This window comes from Acinonyx jubatus, chromosome B2, assembly GCF_027475565.1.
Source record: "Acinonyx jubatus isolate Ajub_Pintada_27869175 chromosome B2, VMU_Ajub_asm_v1.0, whole genome shotgun sequence".
Classification (NCBI taxonomy): domain Eukaryota; kingdom Metazoa; phylum Chordata; class Mammalia; order Carnivora; family Felidae; genus Acinonyx; species Acinonyx jubatus.
In genome coordinates, this window is record NC_069385.1 from 109,465,468 (window position 1) to 109,484,274 (window position 18,807).

General features: G+C 37.2%; 1 protein-coding gene across 9 annotated transcripts in view; it reads right to left on the reverse strand.

Moving 5' to 3' along the window:
* The window catches only part of UBR2 (ubiquitin protein ligase E3 component n-recognin 2), a 155,177-nt gene that overhangs the window by 63,909 nt on the left and 72,461 nt on the right, over positions 1 to 18,807 (reverse strand). For 7 of the 9 annotated variants that reach the window (XR_008298606.1, XM_027057738.2, XM_015071257.3 and 4 more), the window contains 13 exons: positions 18,560 to 18,688; positions 17,286 to 17,469; positions 14,487 to 14,548; positions 13,723 to 13,833; positions 12,723 to 12,788; positions 11,213 to 11,335; positions 11,009 to 11,072; positions 9,908 to 10,032; positions 6,838 to 6,890; positions 5,543 to 5,645; positions 4,504 to 4,552; positions 3,916 to 4,070; positions 2,153 to 2,255 (listed from right to left, as the gene is read on the reverse strand). Coding sequence is in view for 7 of the 9 variants with exons in the window: in XM_027057738.2 (XP_026913539.1) it covers positions 2,153 to 2,255; positions 3,916 to 4,070; positions 4,504 to 4,552; positions 5,543 to 5,645; positions 6,838 to 6,890; positions 9,908 to 10,032; positions 11,009 to 11,072; positions 11,213 to 11,335; positions 12,723 to 12,788; positions 13,723 to 13,833; positions 14,487 to 14,548; positions 17,286 to 17,469; positions 18,560 to 18,688 (1,327 nt within the window). In the remaining 2 variants the exon portion in view is untranslated. The other 2 variants (XR_008298607.1, XM_053222787.1) reach the window with 2 other exon arrangements.

Here is an 18,807-nt window from a genome sequence, read left to right on the forward strand (position 1 = left end):
GAGCCATCAGCCCAGAGCCTGACGTGGGGCTCGAACTCACGGACCGCGAGATCGTGACTGAAGTGGCTGAAGTCGGACGCTTAACCGACTGCGCCACCCAGGCGCCCCGAGTGTGTTTTAATTATATAAAATGTTTAAAGAAAAATATAAGGAGGGGCGCCTGGGTGGCGCAGTCGGTTAAGCGTCCGACTTTGGCTCAGGTCATGATCTCGTGGTTCATGGGTTCGAGCCCCGTGTTGGGCTCTGTGCTGATAGCTGAGAGCCTGGAGCCTGCTTTGGATTCTGGGTCTCCCTCTCTCTCTGTAACTCTCCTGCTCACGCTATGTCTCTCTCTCTCTCTCAAAAATAAATAAAAACATTTAAAAAATTTTAAAGAGAAATATAAAGAATGTTCAGAGAAAATGATTATTGAAAAGAAAGACAAAAAGAGAAACAGAATCTGAGATTGTATAGTGATGAGTGGATGAAATTAGGGAGTTTTCTGTGTGGTTATCCTGAAGTAAAAAAAAAAAAAAGACGGCACAAGATACAATGCTAATCCATAGAAAGAAATACTGACAGAGAAAAGAATAGGGAAAGGCTGGCACCTAACAACATAGTCTTCAGTGGGGAAAGGCAGTTTCCTGTCTTCCTCCCACTTTCCTGGATGAGGGCAAAAGGGGAAAAATAGAGAACTAGCAGCAAATAAGACCACTCCTGTCATAACACCTACTGTCACTTCCAGGATACCACCATAAATTCTTTAAAATACCTCAGCAAATGGATGATTGTAGGTCTGGGGCAGGGAAAGCACAAATGCGCCTGGGGCATCTTTTGTGCCAGAAAGGCAATGTGGTGCGCAAATACTAATGGGCTTGGGTCAAAAGAACAGTGAAGCCAATTGAATAGATTCCCACTGACCAAGATTGGCAGTTTAAGCTTCAAAAAGAAACTATTTTAAAAAGGAAATCTTGATATGTGACTATAAAACACTGAATAAATAAAAATCAAAGAGTAGTATTTTTTTCTTTTTTTAGAGAGAGAAAATGAGCATGTGAGCAGGGGAGAGGGGCAAAGGGAGAGAGGGAAAGAGACTCTCAAGCAGACTCCACGCTCAGTGCGGAGCCCGACACGGGGCTCAATCCCAAAGCCCTGGGATCATGACCTGAGCTGAAATCAAGGGTTGGTCAGTCAACAGACTGAGCCACCCAGGTGCCCTCCAAGAGTAATATTAAAAACCAAAAACACAACCGTCCTAAGCAAACAAAAAAGATTTACAGTTGTCACCACTGAAGGCAACTTTAGACCAACTGCTTATTTTGAAAATCAGTAAAGGAAAACCTTTTCCTTAGAGAAGAAACACGATGGCTAAAACAAATGGTTTTAAAAACTGTGCAAATATTAAAGTAAATATAGCAAAGTACTAATTACTGAATCTAAGTGGTAGTACATGGATGTTTACTGTACCAACTCTTGCCTGTATGTTTAAAATTTTTAATAATAAAAAGCTAGTAAAAAGATGCCTGGGTGGCTCAGTCAGTTAAGTGTCTGACTCTTGATTTCGGCACAGGTCATGATCTCAAGTTGGGGAGACTGAGCCCTGCGTTAGGCTCTATGCTGACAGTGTGGGGATTCTCTCTCTCTCACCCCCTGCCCCTTCCCTCATGCACACGCTCTCTCAAAATAAATAAACATTAAAAAAAAAAAAAAAGCTAGAAAAAAGCCTCTTGGCCTTTGAGAAAAAAATCACATTACTTTATAAAAATGATACACTAATTCCCTATAGCACATTTTCTTCTTTTCAGTGTCTTTATAAGGTAACAGCAATAATGTAGAAGTGAAATCCTGATAGCATACTTTGTGTTTTCAAAAGCATATGTGAGAATTTAAATGTATGCACTATATTGATTTCAAACTAAGGACTCCTCATTAAGGTTTTCAGTTTATAAATTAAAATTTATGTATTTTAAGTATGCACAGTCCCTAAGTATTTTTATGAATATATATCAGGATCTGATATAGTACCTTTAACACACAGATGAATACATACAGCCTCAGAAATTTGGATCCATTATAACCTGTTTAGAATTTACATGAGCAAATAAGAGGTTATATTCCATATTTAAAATCACTGCTATCTTGAATTAGTTTAGTAAAAAGTGTATATACATACTTGATATCTTCTGAGTGAAGGTAAATGTTACTACATGCTCTTCTGTGACACTGTCCAAATGCTGTTTTTCTTCCTGAAGTGCCATTCCAATTAAATGTAACACCTCAAATAAAATATTTTGTAATTTTTAGTAAATCAAAAACCAAGTACATATGTTTGTAAGAAATAACAAAAATGTTCATGATTGAGAAAAGATAAAGCAAACCACTGAAGACCAAGTGCAGTAAAAAACAGGCTGAAGTACTAATTTTTATTAAATTCAAACTCTGACCAACCATTCATATAATACGTACTTTTCAGTTTTATGTTATCCCTATACTATGGTCTTAAAAAAATCTTCAAAGAATCTCAGTGGCCAGATAATTAGAGCTGAAAGCATCTATCATGTAATGAGCTAGTCTACAATACTCTCTAGTTAAATTTCTCTAAGGACTAAAAATCTTAATCATCTCAGAAAGACAGATACTTTTATTTCTAATGCCACGTAACTTATAATGATGTTTACAGTTCTTCTTTATATCTCGCAAAAAATTCCTTACCAGGCTTCTAAGAAAATATAAAATTACACTGAGTCTATCTGCATTTTTACTGCTCTTATCCTGCTCCTCAATTTTTGAAGGAGATGTATGTATGGCGTCTGTACGTTTCCCCACACAAAGAGCTATTGTGGCTGTTGGAGACTTGGATGAATTAGGTTAGCTTGAATGACATAAAGCAAATGTACACAAAAGGTAAATAGCTTTCACTCTTTTTTTTTCTCCATCATTTCCGACAAATCTTTTGCTCAGATAATACTGATGGTCTCTAGTAGACCATAGCTTTGTGCTTTTACGTTTTAAGCATATTTATAAATGGGAGGGGGGTATAAGTATACACACATCTTAGCCAATGAGATACTTGAGGCTGCTGAGACAATGGAAAGAAAAGTAGCTTTGGAAGAAGGCTCTGGAAGAATGCTCACTTTCATTTGTATCCTGGCTTCACTGCTTTCAAGCTACATGGCTTCAGGGAATCCCTCTGAGCCTAATTTCATCATCTTTAAAATGGAAAAAACCAGTTTCCCTTTAGAGTTCTGAAGATTGCAAATATTGTACGTAAAAGTACTTAGCACAGAATAAGGTACAGAGTAGGCTAAGTCTATTAACTGAATAATTACTATTATGTTATTTACTAATTGAGTAACACACACAAGCTGACTGAATCTCACTGAAAACTGACTTGCTCATCTACATAATGGAAAAAGTTGTATCTACCCAAAAGGGATGTTGTGTGAATTCAATAAATAAATAATTCAAGAATGAGTTACATCAAAGCTATAAAGTAAAATACCAACAAGGTTCTAGACATGTCACTTACTAGCTATAAGACCATTAGTCTGTGAGTTTCAATTTCTTCAACTGCAAAATACAGATAACTGATGAACCCACGGGGGTTTTGAGGGAATTAAATAAAAAACACAGGTCAAAGATAACACATTATACAAACGTCAGAGTACTGCATAAACAAAGACATATCACCAACAATCAATGAGAAGCAGATAGGCCAACAAGAAAAGGGAACCACAACCATGTGGTATAAAAACATATCTGCCTGGCTATCATTTTCGCTGTCAGACACAAAAAACAGTAATAGTATTACTATATTTCAAATTAAGGTAACATGGCATTTTGTGCTAAGTTGTCTGTATATAGATATGGACAAGAATATTCTGGCTTTTACCAAAAATGCGCAGAAATATAAACAATAAACGTCTTCAAACCTACCCTTTGCAGCATGGACTCAGACCAGGCATATCCATTGTGTTCTACAGCCCACTGCAGTATTGTCCTCATGATGCACAACATCACGTCTGACTGCAAAATGTTTACCAGACTTGCAAACAGAGGGCAAAATGGAGGCAGAACTGGAGGTGGAAGTGCTGCACAAAGAAAGTTATTATTGGTTTCTTTGTAGAACATGCTTAAACAAAAACAAAAACAAAAACAAACAAACCTATCCCTGTATTAGATACTTTTGATAGGTCTTCACTCAAAGAATATCCACTAATACACATGTTAAAACTATATTTTACCTTCTCAAGGTCAAATGCATAAAAACAGCTACATAAATAGAAGCAGTACAGAGGAAAGCTTTGTTTTCCCTAGAAATGTCTTAGGATCTGAGACAAAATCAGTAACCCAAAGGTGACTCAGTACTAATTATTCCTATATTTGCATATTTATTAGCCTTGAATGTTCCCTCGGAAAGCATATATTTAAATCTTTCACTTCATCAAGGATAATCATTATAGTGGATAGAAAACGTTTAACAAGAAGAGACTGACAAGAGAGTTTTAGAAAGATTAAAAGTACCTGTATCTTCCCTATTTTGTCTTTTCAATTTCCGTTGAGCTTCCTCTGCCTAATAAGAAAGGAAGACATTTGGACAGGGAATTAGCAATGCACAGCTACCTAAAACCCAAAACTACTAAGTTAGTCTTTGTCATATCATCTTCTGATTTAATTTTACTTATTTATTTACTTTATTATTTTTTTTGTTGGCGGGGCTGGGGAGAGAGGTGGAGGCGGAAAACTGAGGATCTGAAGCAGGCTCCATGCTAACAGCAGAGAGCCCAATGATGGGCTCGAGCTCATGAACCATGAGATCATGATCTGAGCTGAAGTCAGATGCTTAACTGACTAAGCCATCCAGGTGCCTCTCATCTTCTGATTTTAGAAGAGATTTACCCTTAGTTTTATATATAGTCCCCCCCTCCCCACACCGACACATCAAGGTTATTTTTTTCCCCACTAACCACCCCCCCACCCCCCAAACCCCAAGGAGTTCTTTCTTATTTTAAAAAGCAGGGGAAACATATACAAACCAAAACCAAAAAAGTTATTTGGGTCTGAGTTCTGCAACATGCATCTAAAACTAAACAAAAGCTTCATGTTCAAGTTTAATTAACGCCATCTACTGAAAAAGTATTTTAAGAGTAGACTGCTAAAAGACAAAATTTGACTAAGACTCATGAGGAAAATTCCATAAATTTCTATGGGAAAACATGTTAAGTAGTAGCAATTCTGAAATGAACATAAAATGGCTTAACTGACTATTACATAGGTTGACAATCTGTCTTCAAAAGCCAGTAAAATACAATTACATACATGTGGTTATGTATATTATTATATAGAACTTATGTATGTAGCAAACATGGGGAGGGGGAACCCAAAATGTTAGGAAGTGATATTTTAGGTAATCTATACTTTCCTTCATTATACTTCTTATATTTTTCAAATTTCCTATAATAAAAATGTATCCTTTTTCAATCTCTGAAAAGCAGTAAAAGTTGTTTAGGAAAAACAAAGAAACACAGCTCTTCCTCAGTACACTTTTAATTTTCCCAATTACCTTGGACTGCTCTGCCCTTGAAAAGTGATAGAAATACAAATTGAACTCTTTGGCGCACTCTGGTTTCAGTTCGTACATGCCTCGTCCTGTTAATCCAGGTTTTCTATGGAAAAAAAGTCCTTAAAATATTATTACTAAAGTCATACACTAATTTATGAGACAAGCTTAGATAACAGAATAAAAAATCAAAGCTCTCATTTACTTCTGGTGGATGTAAGCTGTTACTATTTTCTATGGGTTAATTTGGCAATCTACAGCAAAGCTCTATGTACATCATTTTGCCTGACACATCCACTTTGAATTAATCCTAACTGGACAGGTGAATGCGATGGTCATTGTAGTGACAATTCAAAGTCTAACTATAGGGAATAGGTTACGCACATTACGACACCTCTAAACAGGTGAACATCACTAAAAGTAATAATAATTTTTAAATTTTGACATATAAAGATATCTCTGATAAGTTCTACTTATCAGAGTAGAAGTGGAAAAAAGTAGGTACAATTTTAAGGTTTAGAGAATCTTTTATATATATATATATATATATATGCACCTTTTATATATATTATATATATATTTCTGTATTTCTCTAAAAGCAAGTGTTGTATCATTTAATTTAATTTAATTTAATTTAATTTAATTTAATTTAATTTAATTTAATTTTAGTCTTCACACCTAGTGCAGAGCCCAATGCAGGGCTTGAACTCATGACCCCAAGATCAAGACCTGAGCTGAGATCAAGAGTCAATGTTTAACTGGCTGAGCCACCCAGATGTCCCTATATATTGTATCTTTATAATCAACAAAGATAAAGACATTACTGTTGGGGTGGGAGCAAGGAAAAAGCAGCATTGAGAAGCTGCCTCAACAACCTTAGTGGGGATAAACTGGTTTACTGACTGGGCAATGCACTGGAAGAGTGAAGGCAGTATTCAAAGGCCATCCCATAACTTAAGAGGCGCATTCAAATGAAAACGAAGAAAGCAGTTTTAAGAAAGCTCAATGCACTGCCTTAGGTCATCTGTTCAGTTTAATGTCAATTATCTGAAACTATCAGCTATGAACACTGGTTCTGAGCACAGTGAACATTCTCATAAATCAATTTTAGTTACTGAGTGAAGAGCTAGATCAGAAGAGTGAAAGGACAGTGAGAAATCTAGTTCAGAAATTTGTATCTGAAAAGGCTGTCACTCTCTGAAGGCAACAATTTCATTCTCAGTTCCATCAAAGGAAACACCAAGAAAAATTAATATATTAAAAACAACTGAACGGGAAACAACAGGAAGTAAACTCACTTGAAATGCGCAACTGCTTCAATTACGCTCTCCATGCCAGTCTCCTTGTTCTCCTAACAGTATGAGAAACAAGTGTGTTTCATGTTAATTGTGTATCTGCTAGCACTTTAAACATTGTGCTTTTCTCTCTCTTTTTTAACTTTTATTTTTGACAGAGAGTGAGACAGAACGTGAGCAACGAGAGGCAGAGAGAGAGAGGGAGACACAGAAGCAGGGTCCAGGCTCTGAGCTGTCAGCACAGAGTCCAACGCAGGGCTCAAACCCACAAACCATGAGATCATGACCTGAGCTGAAGCTGGATGCTTAACCCACTGAGCCACCCAAGTGCCCCTGTGCTTTTCTCTTCTTAAGCCCTACACAGCAACTCTATGAAGCTGCTATACTATTAACCCAGTTTTTATAGACGAGGATTCCATAGTAAACATAATTATTAATATATAACGAGGGAAACTTAGTTGATAAGCTAACATTCATTCAGACTCATACAGTTAAAACTAAGTCACTATCCTACGGTTTCAAGGTGACAGCTTTCAAAAGGAATTAACTTAAAAGCATAAAGTACACATAACATTTAAAATTTACGTAAGATATTTAGCATTTCGTGAAGGTTACACTAATTTCTTATCTATTTTTGGTAAAACAGCATTTCTGAAATCATATCCTATTCATAACAAGATGTTAATAGGAATTCTAATTAAAGAATTCTCTGGTCAAAAATGTTTGGCAAATATAGTTGCCATTACTTTGTACAAGATGTATTTTAAAATGCTGTTTTAAATTGTATTCTTCTTTATTCTAAAGTCGAAGTGAAACTGTAATCGCTTTCTCATCTAGCAACTCAGGATTCGTTTCCTGTATTAAAAAAGCACAAGTAATTTTTATCCTGACTAGATATCTAGTGGTATTAAGAAATTATTAATTATTGTTCTTTTAGGTGTGATCGTGGCATACGGATAGACAAGTTTTCCTAAAAGTCCTGTTGGACCAGTTTCTCCATGTTGGCCCTGCTGACATCTAGAGCAGACAATTCTTTGCTGTGGGGGTTCTGTCCTGTGCATTACAGGATATTCAGCTGCACCTCTGGCCTCTGCTTACTGGATGCCAGGAGCACCATATGACCCTGCCCTGAGTGGTGATCTGGCCAAATGTCTCGTGGGGGCAAAGTTGTCCCTGGCCGAGAACCATTGTTTTACACACATACAATTCTAGTTATAGATGAAATGGTAAACCTGGTATTCTGGGCTTTTTGTTTGTTTGTTTTGTTTTGGTTAGAACAGCTCAGCAAAATAAAATTCTGGATTACTGTTGTACAACAGTACACCTACATCAAACAGGCCAAAAAAATAAATAAAACAGCACAGACAAAAAGGAAAAAAATGAAATCTTTTACCTTTGGTCCTTTTAACCATCTCATACAAACCAACTACTTATAGTACAGCTAAGTACATACATAAAAAAAGTTACTGGAATGCTCAGAATTAAGACTGTTTGTTGTTGTTGTTTCTGTTTGTTTTTTTTTTCAAAGTTTTTTTTTTCTCCTTTGAAATTATAACGAACATGGTCTACCACAAGTAAAGTCAGAAGTAGAACAGAGAACACTCCAAAGGCTGGTTTGGTCATCTGAGATCATTAAAAATGGTTGACCCCTAACAATACATACAAAAAATATTAAATGTAAATAAAAAACACAAATGAATTTTCCTTTTTCAAGTACTTTCAAGAAAAAAACCAGGGCCTTGGAAGTTTTGATTCTTCTTTTTCCCTCCCCTGTTGCAAACTCACGCTGTGGTTTTGGTTGGATGGTGGAGAGCGTGTGTCATCTGTGGGTAAACTTGACATTCTTAACAAAATAATCCGGCGGGGGGGGTGGGGCAGGGATTCATGGTTGGGGTAAAGATAAAACAAGACTAGTTGAAACTGGAGATGGGTTCTGTTATGTTTTCTATTTCTACAGATATTTGAAATTTTTCATAATGCAAAGTTTAAAGGAAGTATTACTATGAAACAAATAGGGGTTTAAATCCCAGAAGAATGACCATTAAGGTTGAAAGTTTTGATCTATGTTTCAAATTTGGGGAAACATTTTGAAAAGCCTCAAAGAAATAAGGACTACTCCTAACCATAAGTGTTGGTTATCTATCTGAAAAACCCTGTGGCTGAAAAATAGGTGGCCAAAGACCTTGAGATCCTAGAGGAGAAACAGTTATAATTAGCCTCTGAATGCCCATGAACATTATTTTACATTCATTAGAAGGAAAAGAGATGGCTCTCTAAGAAGAGTTTTTGAATGCTTCAGAAGGAAAAAGCTCTGGAAAACTTCAGTTTGCTCAACACAGCCGGGCAGGTATTTTCTCACTTCCTTCTCCAATACACTAGGTTAAACATTACACCACCCATGGCAACTTTGTAGTAAAGACTCTATAACAAGCCCTTATCTACTGGATACATAAACTCAGTTCTCAAGACCAGGTTTACTTTTTTTTTTTTTAATGTTTATTTATTTTGAGAGAGAGAGACAGACACAGAGTGTGAGCGGGGGAGGGGCAGAGAGAGAAGGAGACAGAACCCGAAGCAGGGCCTCGGCTCTGAGCTGTCAGCACAGAGCCTGACGCGGGGCTCGAACTCATGAACCACGAGATCATGACCTGAACTGAAGTTGGACGTTCAACCGACTGAGCCACCAGGTGCCCCAAGACCAGGTTTACTTTTATTTAGCATCCTTATCTCTTCTAAGAATTCCCTGTAAGAGATTCTACTTCTATGCTCTTTTCTATTCCCCATCCCTAGTATTCTCTCTTTTTTTCAGCATTAAAAATTTTTTTTAAAGTAATCTCTATGCCCAACATGGGGATCAAACCTATGACCCCAAGTTCAAGAGTCACATGCTCTGCAACTGAGCCAGCCAAGCACCCCGCTAATTATTTCTAATAAGAGCGACTAGTAGGAGTTATACATGTCCTAGAATTGTAGTCTTTACCACTGGAAAAGGTATACAGAAGTAATCTCTACACACTAGCCTGACAGGGAGGGAAGAATTTCTAAATTTCTTTTTTAAGGTATAGGTACTTACATCTTCAGGTAAAGACTTCACCAGTTCACTATGAGCCATAGGTTTGATGCTTAATTGATGGATAATCTCTCGCTTAATTTCATCTGTAGCATTTACCTGTCCAACTCCAGGACTAAATCTCTCTCCTGTCAATGCAAAAGTACATATCCACACATTTAACATAACCAGCATACTTAAGCAGTATATACTTATAATTCACGCAACACAATATATTTTTCTTTCTATGCAATGGGAAGGTAGCAACTGGCTTGGCAACAAGCTAGGGTGAGAGCAGCTCCTAATCTCTGAGGCTCAGACACAACAAGTGAGTGCAGGGTTTGGGCAGAGGAGAGAAAACTCTGGTTGCTGTTTTGAAACAATGGGACCAGAAGGCAGGAAGGAACTGGATGTAGTAGAAAAGTGGTACAGCAGTAGTTGAACCAGTAGCCTCGGAAACTGCTTTTCCCGCCATCTGCCACATGGTAGCAGGGAGGGGAGCCTTCCTTTGTCCTTCTATCTAGTGGCAAATAAGATATCACCTCTTGACAGTAGCCAGGATTCTCTGTTCTATGAACTACAGAGTCTAAAATAGCAGAGGAGGTGGGGAAGGTATAGGATAAAAGAATAGGAAAGATGGAGGCGACAAGACTGAAAATACAGGCAGTAAGAAAAGAAACCTGCATCTATTAGCCACAGGTCTCTATTAATTTATTATTATTATTATTATTATTATTATTATTATTATTGTACCTAAAGCCAAGATAACAGTTTTGTGACACAAAACCATGGGAGGAAACATCCCTAAGATATAAAGTAACAGTAAATAGATCCTAAATATCCTATTCTTGCTTGCTATACTCTTCTGTTCCCCTTCTTTCTCCTCAGACAAGGAGTCTTTCAGATTATTCTACTTCAGTAGGTCTACTCTCTTGTTCCAAATTGCCACAGGACCATCACTCTCGGTGCTACAGTAACCAGAGGGGAGAAAGACGTGGATGCTCTAACCTTCCCCCCAAACTGAAGAACCGCTCAACTAAAAGAAACATAGCTCAGAAATTCTGAACTATTTGCCACCACGAAAGCCAATGTAATTTATAAAGGTCGCAAACAATCCAAACTTACCAACAAGCATTATGATGAGGTATAGCATTTCTTCTATTAGAGTATTATTTTGCTGAACTACATCCTGTAGCAAGTGGGGGGAGAGAAAGTTCAGAGATAAGAATACCAGTACTGTATTATCTCAGGTGATGAATGTACCCCAAAAGAATGGAAGATACTTCTTTAAATGAGGCTTATAAACGGGCTTATAAAACATGCTCTTACCTTATGGGTAATCTCTGAGCTAAATCTCTTCCCATAGTCTGGAGTACTGAAAATCTGATAAAGTTCAAAGCGGCTGAGCATTATCATCAGGAAATGATTCGGATCCATCATAGAGACACCTGTCTTTTTTTTTTTTTTTTTTTAATGTTTGAGATAAAGGAAAAGAGGGAGGTCAAAAGGGTTACTAAATAATTAGTGAAAGATATTTTGGGCTGCATAGGTGAAAACAGCTTAGTCACCAATCCCAATACAAGATGAAAACCCATTTAGCCCAATTCCCTACTTGTGGAAGCTACAAGTGTGGACAAGAATCTAAGTTGGTAAAACAAAATGAAATAGAAACAAAACAACCCTCCTCTAAACCAACACATCAGAGTAACATGGACTATAGGTTCTCTTTCCTTTTAATGCTTTGAATTACTTGCAGCCCCATGAATGCAGTTCTTAAGTTTTATTTCAGCATTCTCCTATCACCGTCTAGTATGTGGACTCAGAGAGAAACGTGATATGGCAATTAAGCTTCTAGTACTTTTTATATACGTGATATTAGACTGTTATCAAGAACTCTCAAACTAATTTTTGCTGATAAAAACTATACTAACTGAAGTAACAGCTTTTAAATATTAGTTTAATTCTCCTTTAATTTCATCTGTATAAATTCTAAATCAACTTGGATTTTAATTTATTTTGAACCAATCATTTTTGAAATTTACATTCCATAACTTTTCTATAATTTTTCAATCCACAGCAATAATATGGAAAAACTACTATATGATAAGTATTGTGCTATGCACAACAGACAAACAGGGACCAAGATATAGTTGCCATGATTTAGTGGAGGGGACAAAAAGTAAATAGGCAACCACAATCCAGAGCTATGAAAGCTACGCTGGGGATGAGCACCATGCTATGGGCCTTCCCAAATGGGATACGTAGCCACATTATTGTGTGTCTGCAATGGCTTTCTGGAGAAAGTGACCCTGAACACTAAGACATGCAGGAAAACAAGTCACTAGGTAAATGGAAAAGGAAGGAGGTAGGGTGGGCAAACTAGGGAGCAAAAGAAAGAAATGTGCAGAGTTTAAGACTTAAGACAGAGCATGGCAATTTCAGAGAATTTTAAGAAAGGTAAGTTTCACAAGCCTTGGAAATCAAATCAGTTTAAGGGGGTTGGGGCTTTAATCAGAGGACAATGAAAAAAGGACGGCTTTCAGGTTTCTGACTCTAACAAATATATACACTGTTGAACAATACACCAAGGTAGGAAACGCAAGATAGGAGGAAGGTATGGAGGAAATAAGAGTAGTTTGAATATGTTAAATCTGAGATGTGTCCAGGAAATCTAGATGAAAATGTTCTACAGGCTCTTACTCATATGAGTTTGGAGCTCAGCAGACAGGGCTAGGCTAAAGTTACAGATTTGGAAGTAATCCTAAGTGCTGGGTTCTGTAGAAATAACAAGGAAAACAATTCCCTATGAACTGTAAGTTTAATGCTTTTAATTCATTACCTGAAGCATTACTATATCCTTGTCAAACATTTCACGCCTGCATTTCACATTATGGTAGTAATAAATCTAAAAAAAAATAATAATAATTACATTGGGCAAATAGGTTTTTATTTGTGCAGGTCCCTCCTCTCCCCAATCCCCAAGAGCACATGGGTTCAATGCAAGTGTGAATGTGTGTGTGTGCACACGCACCAACACACAATGTGGCTTCCTCAACAGTTAACACTATCTTAGCAGAGATTAATTAGAAATTTTCAGATTTCAGTGTTCACTGTATGGTTCACATTTTGCAGCCAACTTTCTGGTTCTCCCAAGAAAGTTACTTCTGTAAGGTTTATAGCTACGAAAAATGGGGGGAAAACCTTATCTATACCAAGACTTGATGAAGTCTAAAACTTAAAACCTCAATTTCAGAGCTAATTACTATAGAGCTTTTTTTGATTGAAGTAGAGTCGACACACAATGTTACATGAGTTTCAGGTGTACAGGACAGTGATCGGACAAGTCTACACGTTACGCTGTGCTCACAAGTATAGGTACCATCTGTCACCATATAACACTATTATAATACCATTGACTCTATTCCCTATGCTGTGCCTCTCCTCCTGACTCCAAAATTAGAAACCTATACCTCCCACTCAGCTTCACCCATTTTACCCATCCTCCGACTCCCTCCCCTCTGACAACCATCTAATAGAACTTTTACCACAATTTTAAGGGATGAAATCTGAATTTTTATTATATTACATTTGTTGTTCTAAAAAATGATCTCAAGTTAAATATCAAGAAAATTAAGTTCATTTGTACTTTTGATATTGTTTCTTGACAAAGTATGAATAAAAGTTCCAAGAAACATTTTGGTTTAACCTTACATTTATCTTCTTGAACAATTTTAATATAGATACTCAACTTTCAAAGACTTAAGTATGTTGAAAATTACAACCTTCACAGAAGTCAAAGGAATGGATGAAAACTATTCATAAACTAAAAATACACTTACCTGGTTTACTAAAGAGAACCCATTTCTTCTCCACATTCCTGCATGTACTTGGGCACATAAAACAAGACATCTAAGAGGGTGTTCTATCAACATGGGTGGGCTAAGTTCACTCTGTAAAGACAAAAAATAAAACAAAAAAAAAATACTCAAAAATCTCAACTCTATGAAGAAGACTGGTTGATAGGGATGGAAACTTTATATAAAACAGTAGTTAAAATTACTCAAAGTATGTTTGTGTGACGGTTAATTTTATGTGTCAACTTGGACAGGCCATGGCACCGTTTTTGATTAACACCAGTTAATGTTGCTGTGACGGTATTTTGTAGACGTGATTAATTTTTAAATCAGTAGACTCTGAGTGAAGCAGATTACTTTCCATAATGTGGGTGGACCTCATCCAATTAGTTCAAGGCCTTAAGAGAAAACACAGGATGAAGAAATTCTGCTTCCAGATTGCCTTTGGTCCTCAGACTACATCAACTCTTCCTTGGGTCCTCAGCCTGCCATGCCAGACTGCCAGGCAGGCATATTTCACACTTGTCAGGCCCATAAGTGCATGAGCCAATTCCTTACAATAAATCCATTTTTTTTTTCTGTCTCTTTCTCCATACTTACATACCCATGTGCACATGCATGTGGATACACTCTTCCACTGGTTCTGTTTTTCTGGAGAACTCTTGTTTAATAAAGTTTGTTTCAAACTGATTTCAAATACATGGAACATAATACATAGGTATTTACTTTTAAATGTTAGTACTACTTACTAGAGGTAGTAGCTCTGGAAATTTATATGCCACTTCACTTTTGCTTAATAATACATGTAAACCTGCATGGAAGAATAAACAAAAAAGTATTTCTACAACTGCAAGTCACTTAGAAAAAAGTCCTAAATATTCACTCAACTTTATATCTAACTTCTTTTCTCTTTTTCTTTGGGAACTTATCCCATTACAAATTAAGATAGAAAATGAATTTCACCCATAAATGAAGCTTTTTAATTGATATTCTAATGACCCTCTGGATCAAAGGCACATTTAGAACCACAGTCTTAATTACATGTACTGATACACACGGATGACATTTTATGGAGATAAATGTTAGACATACAAACACACAAAAGCAGTTATAGAACTATTAAAGCAATTTATATATGTTATGCCAACTTGAAGGGTCATGTTTCATTGGGCTATGGATTCTGTTCCCATTTAAAGTATAGTAGGAGAGATCCTTCTGGCAAGTGAACAGGGAAACTGGTTCTGGGATTCATGGTCTGCGTGGATCCTGATCTCAGAATTAAGTTCCCCAGAACTTCCAGTTTAAGATCAAAGCCTCTTAAGTTCCTGACTGCAAAGGGCTCTTGTATAGCTCCACCTTAGTTAATTCTGTTACTTAAGAATTAATTATCCTGTTTATGTTGTCTAAACAGGGAATGGTTTTTCTAATCTTATCAGTGGATGTTGGCCATGTGGGTCAAGCCTGGCTTTTGTCACCCGAGAAGACCTACATTTTGAGTCTCATTCTGACACTCTGACACTCAACCTCCACTAGTACACACTCCAAGTTGTTCTTGAACTATTTTGTATGTGTTTACTTAGCTCTTCAATTAGATTATAAGCATTCAGGCCAAGCTTTATCAACAGTGAGTAGAATGCTCAAAAATGTTCACTGAGAAGGTCTGAGAGTGGTAGACACCTAGGCAGAAATTAGTACATCTGAAGGGTACTATTTTCCTTGTGGGTAACTATCAGCATCAGCCTCCATCATACAACCAGATTTTTAAAGGCAGCAAAGATCAGCAGCTGAGCAGTAAACAGGACCAACGTTCCTGCACTCCAGCTGAATACTCTTCCACAACACCACGCTGTTACCTGCTCATATTGACTATCAACAGGTTCAGGATGCTCAAAGCACTTACAGAAACACAACTGGGCCTGAACAAGTTACAGAAATAAGAGATTTCTTCCCACAATCATAATTTCATACTAAGTGCTTTTTTGTTGTTCCATTTGTTTTTTTGGTTGTTGTTCCATTTGTTGTACTACTGATATCCAGATGGCTAAGTTATCTTAAATCTTCACAACTTCCAGAAGACTATTCTAATGCTAGGCTCTAGCAGGAGGAAGATGGGATAATGGTCAGAACAATGAAAAATTGCCTTCAGAAAACAGGGATTATTAGTCCTGATCCCATGGACATTAAAAGAATAAAGGAATACCAGGAATGGCCCTATGCCCACAAATTTGATAACTTAGATGAAATGTACCAGTTTCTTGAAAAACACAAACTACCAAAACTCATACAAGGAGAAACAGAGAACTAGAATTAACTTACATCCATTAAAGAAATGGAATCAGTAGTTAATAACCTTCCAAAAAAGAATGTATCAGGTTCTTATGTCTTCACTGACGAACTCTACCAAACGTTTAAGGAAGAAATGGTATCAGTTCTCTACAATTTCTTACACACATACACACACGCACCCCACTTTCACGTCATATTAGGTTACTGAGCCATACACTTAAGACAAATTACAAATGCTGCAATGAGTAAAAATAGCTACCTTTAGAACTTCTTTCTACTCTCTCAGTTAAAAATGGAACTAAAGGGAACAACAGTATGTGAGCAGGATAAGATTTCCTACAATTAAAAAAAAAGAATCCCTGCAATCAAGAAATACAGAAGGAAGCTACACTGAAATGAGTCTGCAGAGATGGACGAACGTATATTCAAAGTTTTTGGTTGCTGCAAGGTGGCAGCCTCAAATATTCTACCAAATATAAATGACTTGTAAATCAACCACTCATGATTAAAAAACTATCCCTAAAAAGGTTATCAATAAATAAGCTTGGAGGGAGAGAAAAAAATTTGGGGGTGGTTTCAGTTTACCAGCAATCACTTAAGTGATACAGCAATTTGAATTTAACAGCACAGACCTTAAATCTGGGTTGAGTTAAGCAGTAACAACAGGTGATTAAGTGCAGTGAAGAAGTCTGAAGGGGGTGCACCTGAGTGGCTCAGGTTAAGCATCTAACTCTTGACTTTGGCTCATGTCATCATCTCATGGTTTGTGAGTTGAAGCCTTGCTTTGGGCTCCGTGCTGACAGTGCAGAGCCTGCTTGGGATTCTCTCTCCCTCTGCCTCTCTGCCCTTCCCTCATGCATGTTCTCTCTCTCTCTCTCTCTCTCTCTCTCTCTCTCAAAAAAAAAAAAAGTCTGAAGAAGTGCTATGGTATGGTTGTTATAAAGATGGCTTCTGGTACCAAACCACCTTACAATCCCCACTCTCTTTCTCGCCGCATAACATTAAGCAAGTCACCTCTGTGTCTCAGTCTTCCCATCCGTGAAGGAAATTCAATAACAATACCTACCTCACAGGCGGATGGTGATTAAGTCAATGCTTAGCAAACTCTCAGTGTACTGAGAGTAATGTGTTTACTCTCAGTAACTGAGAGTTACTGAGGTAATGTGTGTACTAAGTGCTCAATAAATATTAGTCACAAACAACAATTTAAAAGATGATTTCAGGGTCCTTTTGGGAGGGGGGGGAGGGGAGAAATGCTTTACCTGCAAGTAAGCGAGAAACTGGGAGGTGAATGCTAACTTTTTCTTGGGAAACACAGTATCTGATAGTTTCCACTGAATGTCCACAAATGCTTAACGTGATTGGCTGTTCACCATCAGTGAAACCACCATGACACTGCATCAATACAGCAAGGCATTTCTTGTAAGCTTCAATTAACACTTTTTCCTAAAAAAGAGGGTTTTCTGTAAGTTATTCAAAAGGCTGGGTTTCTACAACATTGAATAAGCACCTCAAATTCGATGAAGAGTCAGTACGTAACACCTCAAATATCAATATAGGCAACACCAAATTCAATCTTCCCTCCCCAACTCCCCCTCTTCCAGTGCCCTGTCTCAGTGAATGACATCTCCATACAGCTGTGGAAATCTAGAAGTTATTCCAATACCCTCCTTTCCCTCATTTCCCACTGTCCAATCTATTCCCAAACCGGCGATTTCACCTTCTAAATTTCTCTCAAACCTGGCCACTGATCACCTCCAGTAACTCAAAGGAAAGCCAACCATCTATTAAATCTCTCTACTTTTGCCCTCCTCCATCTATTCTCCACACAGAATAACTTTAAAAAACATGTAAACTGGGTTATGTCACTTTTTCTGCTTGGTAGCCGCTAGTGGCATCTCAATCTGTTAGAATAAAACCCAAATTTCTTTCCAAGGCCTTGCAAAGTCAGGCACCTGTCCACTTTTCTACCTTCAACCTCTGTGCTCCAACCTGAGCCTTCTCACAGCTTCTGGACCAACCACACTCTTTCTTATCACAGAGCATGATGCAGCTGTCTCTCAGTCAGGAATATGTTTTACTCTTTGACCAGTTAACTCTGACACATAGTTCAGATCTCACAGAAGTCTTCTCTTACCTCTCAACTTACACAGGCTCTCATCTAGACTTTATAGCCAAAGGAAAGCAAAATAATTTTAAGACAGAACAAATGTAACAATTGTAAAGCTTTACTTTTGGATAAATTTCTAAACTCTTTTTATATGCTCAAAATCTAGATGGGATTATGGAAAAAATGAAGATAGTAACATAAGAGAAGAGAGAGAGTGGATTATTTCTTCCTCTATTTTCCAATTTTTTTCTGAGGATTCAGAATTTTAACTTTTATGGAATTTATAGGTAAGAGAGGAAAATATGCTGTTTCATGAGTTAAGTATCACTACTATCCTCTCCAGATCTCCTCAGAATTTACTGAGGAATTTGTTTATTTCCCCTCCTCCATTTATCGCCTTACCCCCTACCCCTAGAGGAAACTCACGTCTAAAGCACACCAGTCTTGCATCATTGAAATGACGTGTGTTAATTTCATTTGTAGTGTGAAGGCTGCCTCCCACTCTGGTTCCATTTCAATATGCTGTCCTACTTGACGTGTAATTGGGTCCATCCCCTTAAAGGAAGCAAAAAGATTTAAAATGGATTAAAATTTTATTTGTTCTCTTACATGGGCACTTAAGAAATAATATAGAAGAAATATATATTGATTACAAAAACATACAAAGTATACGT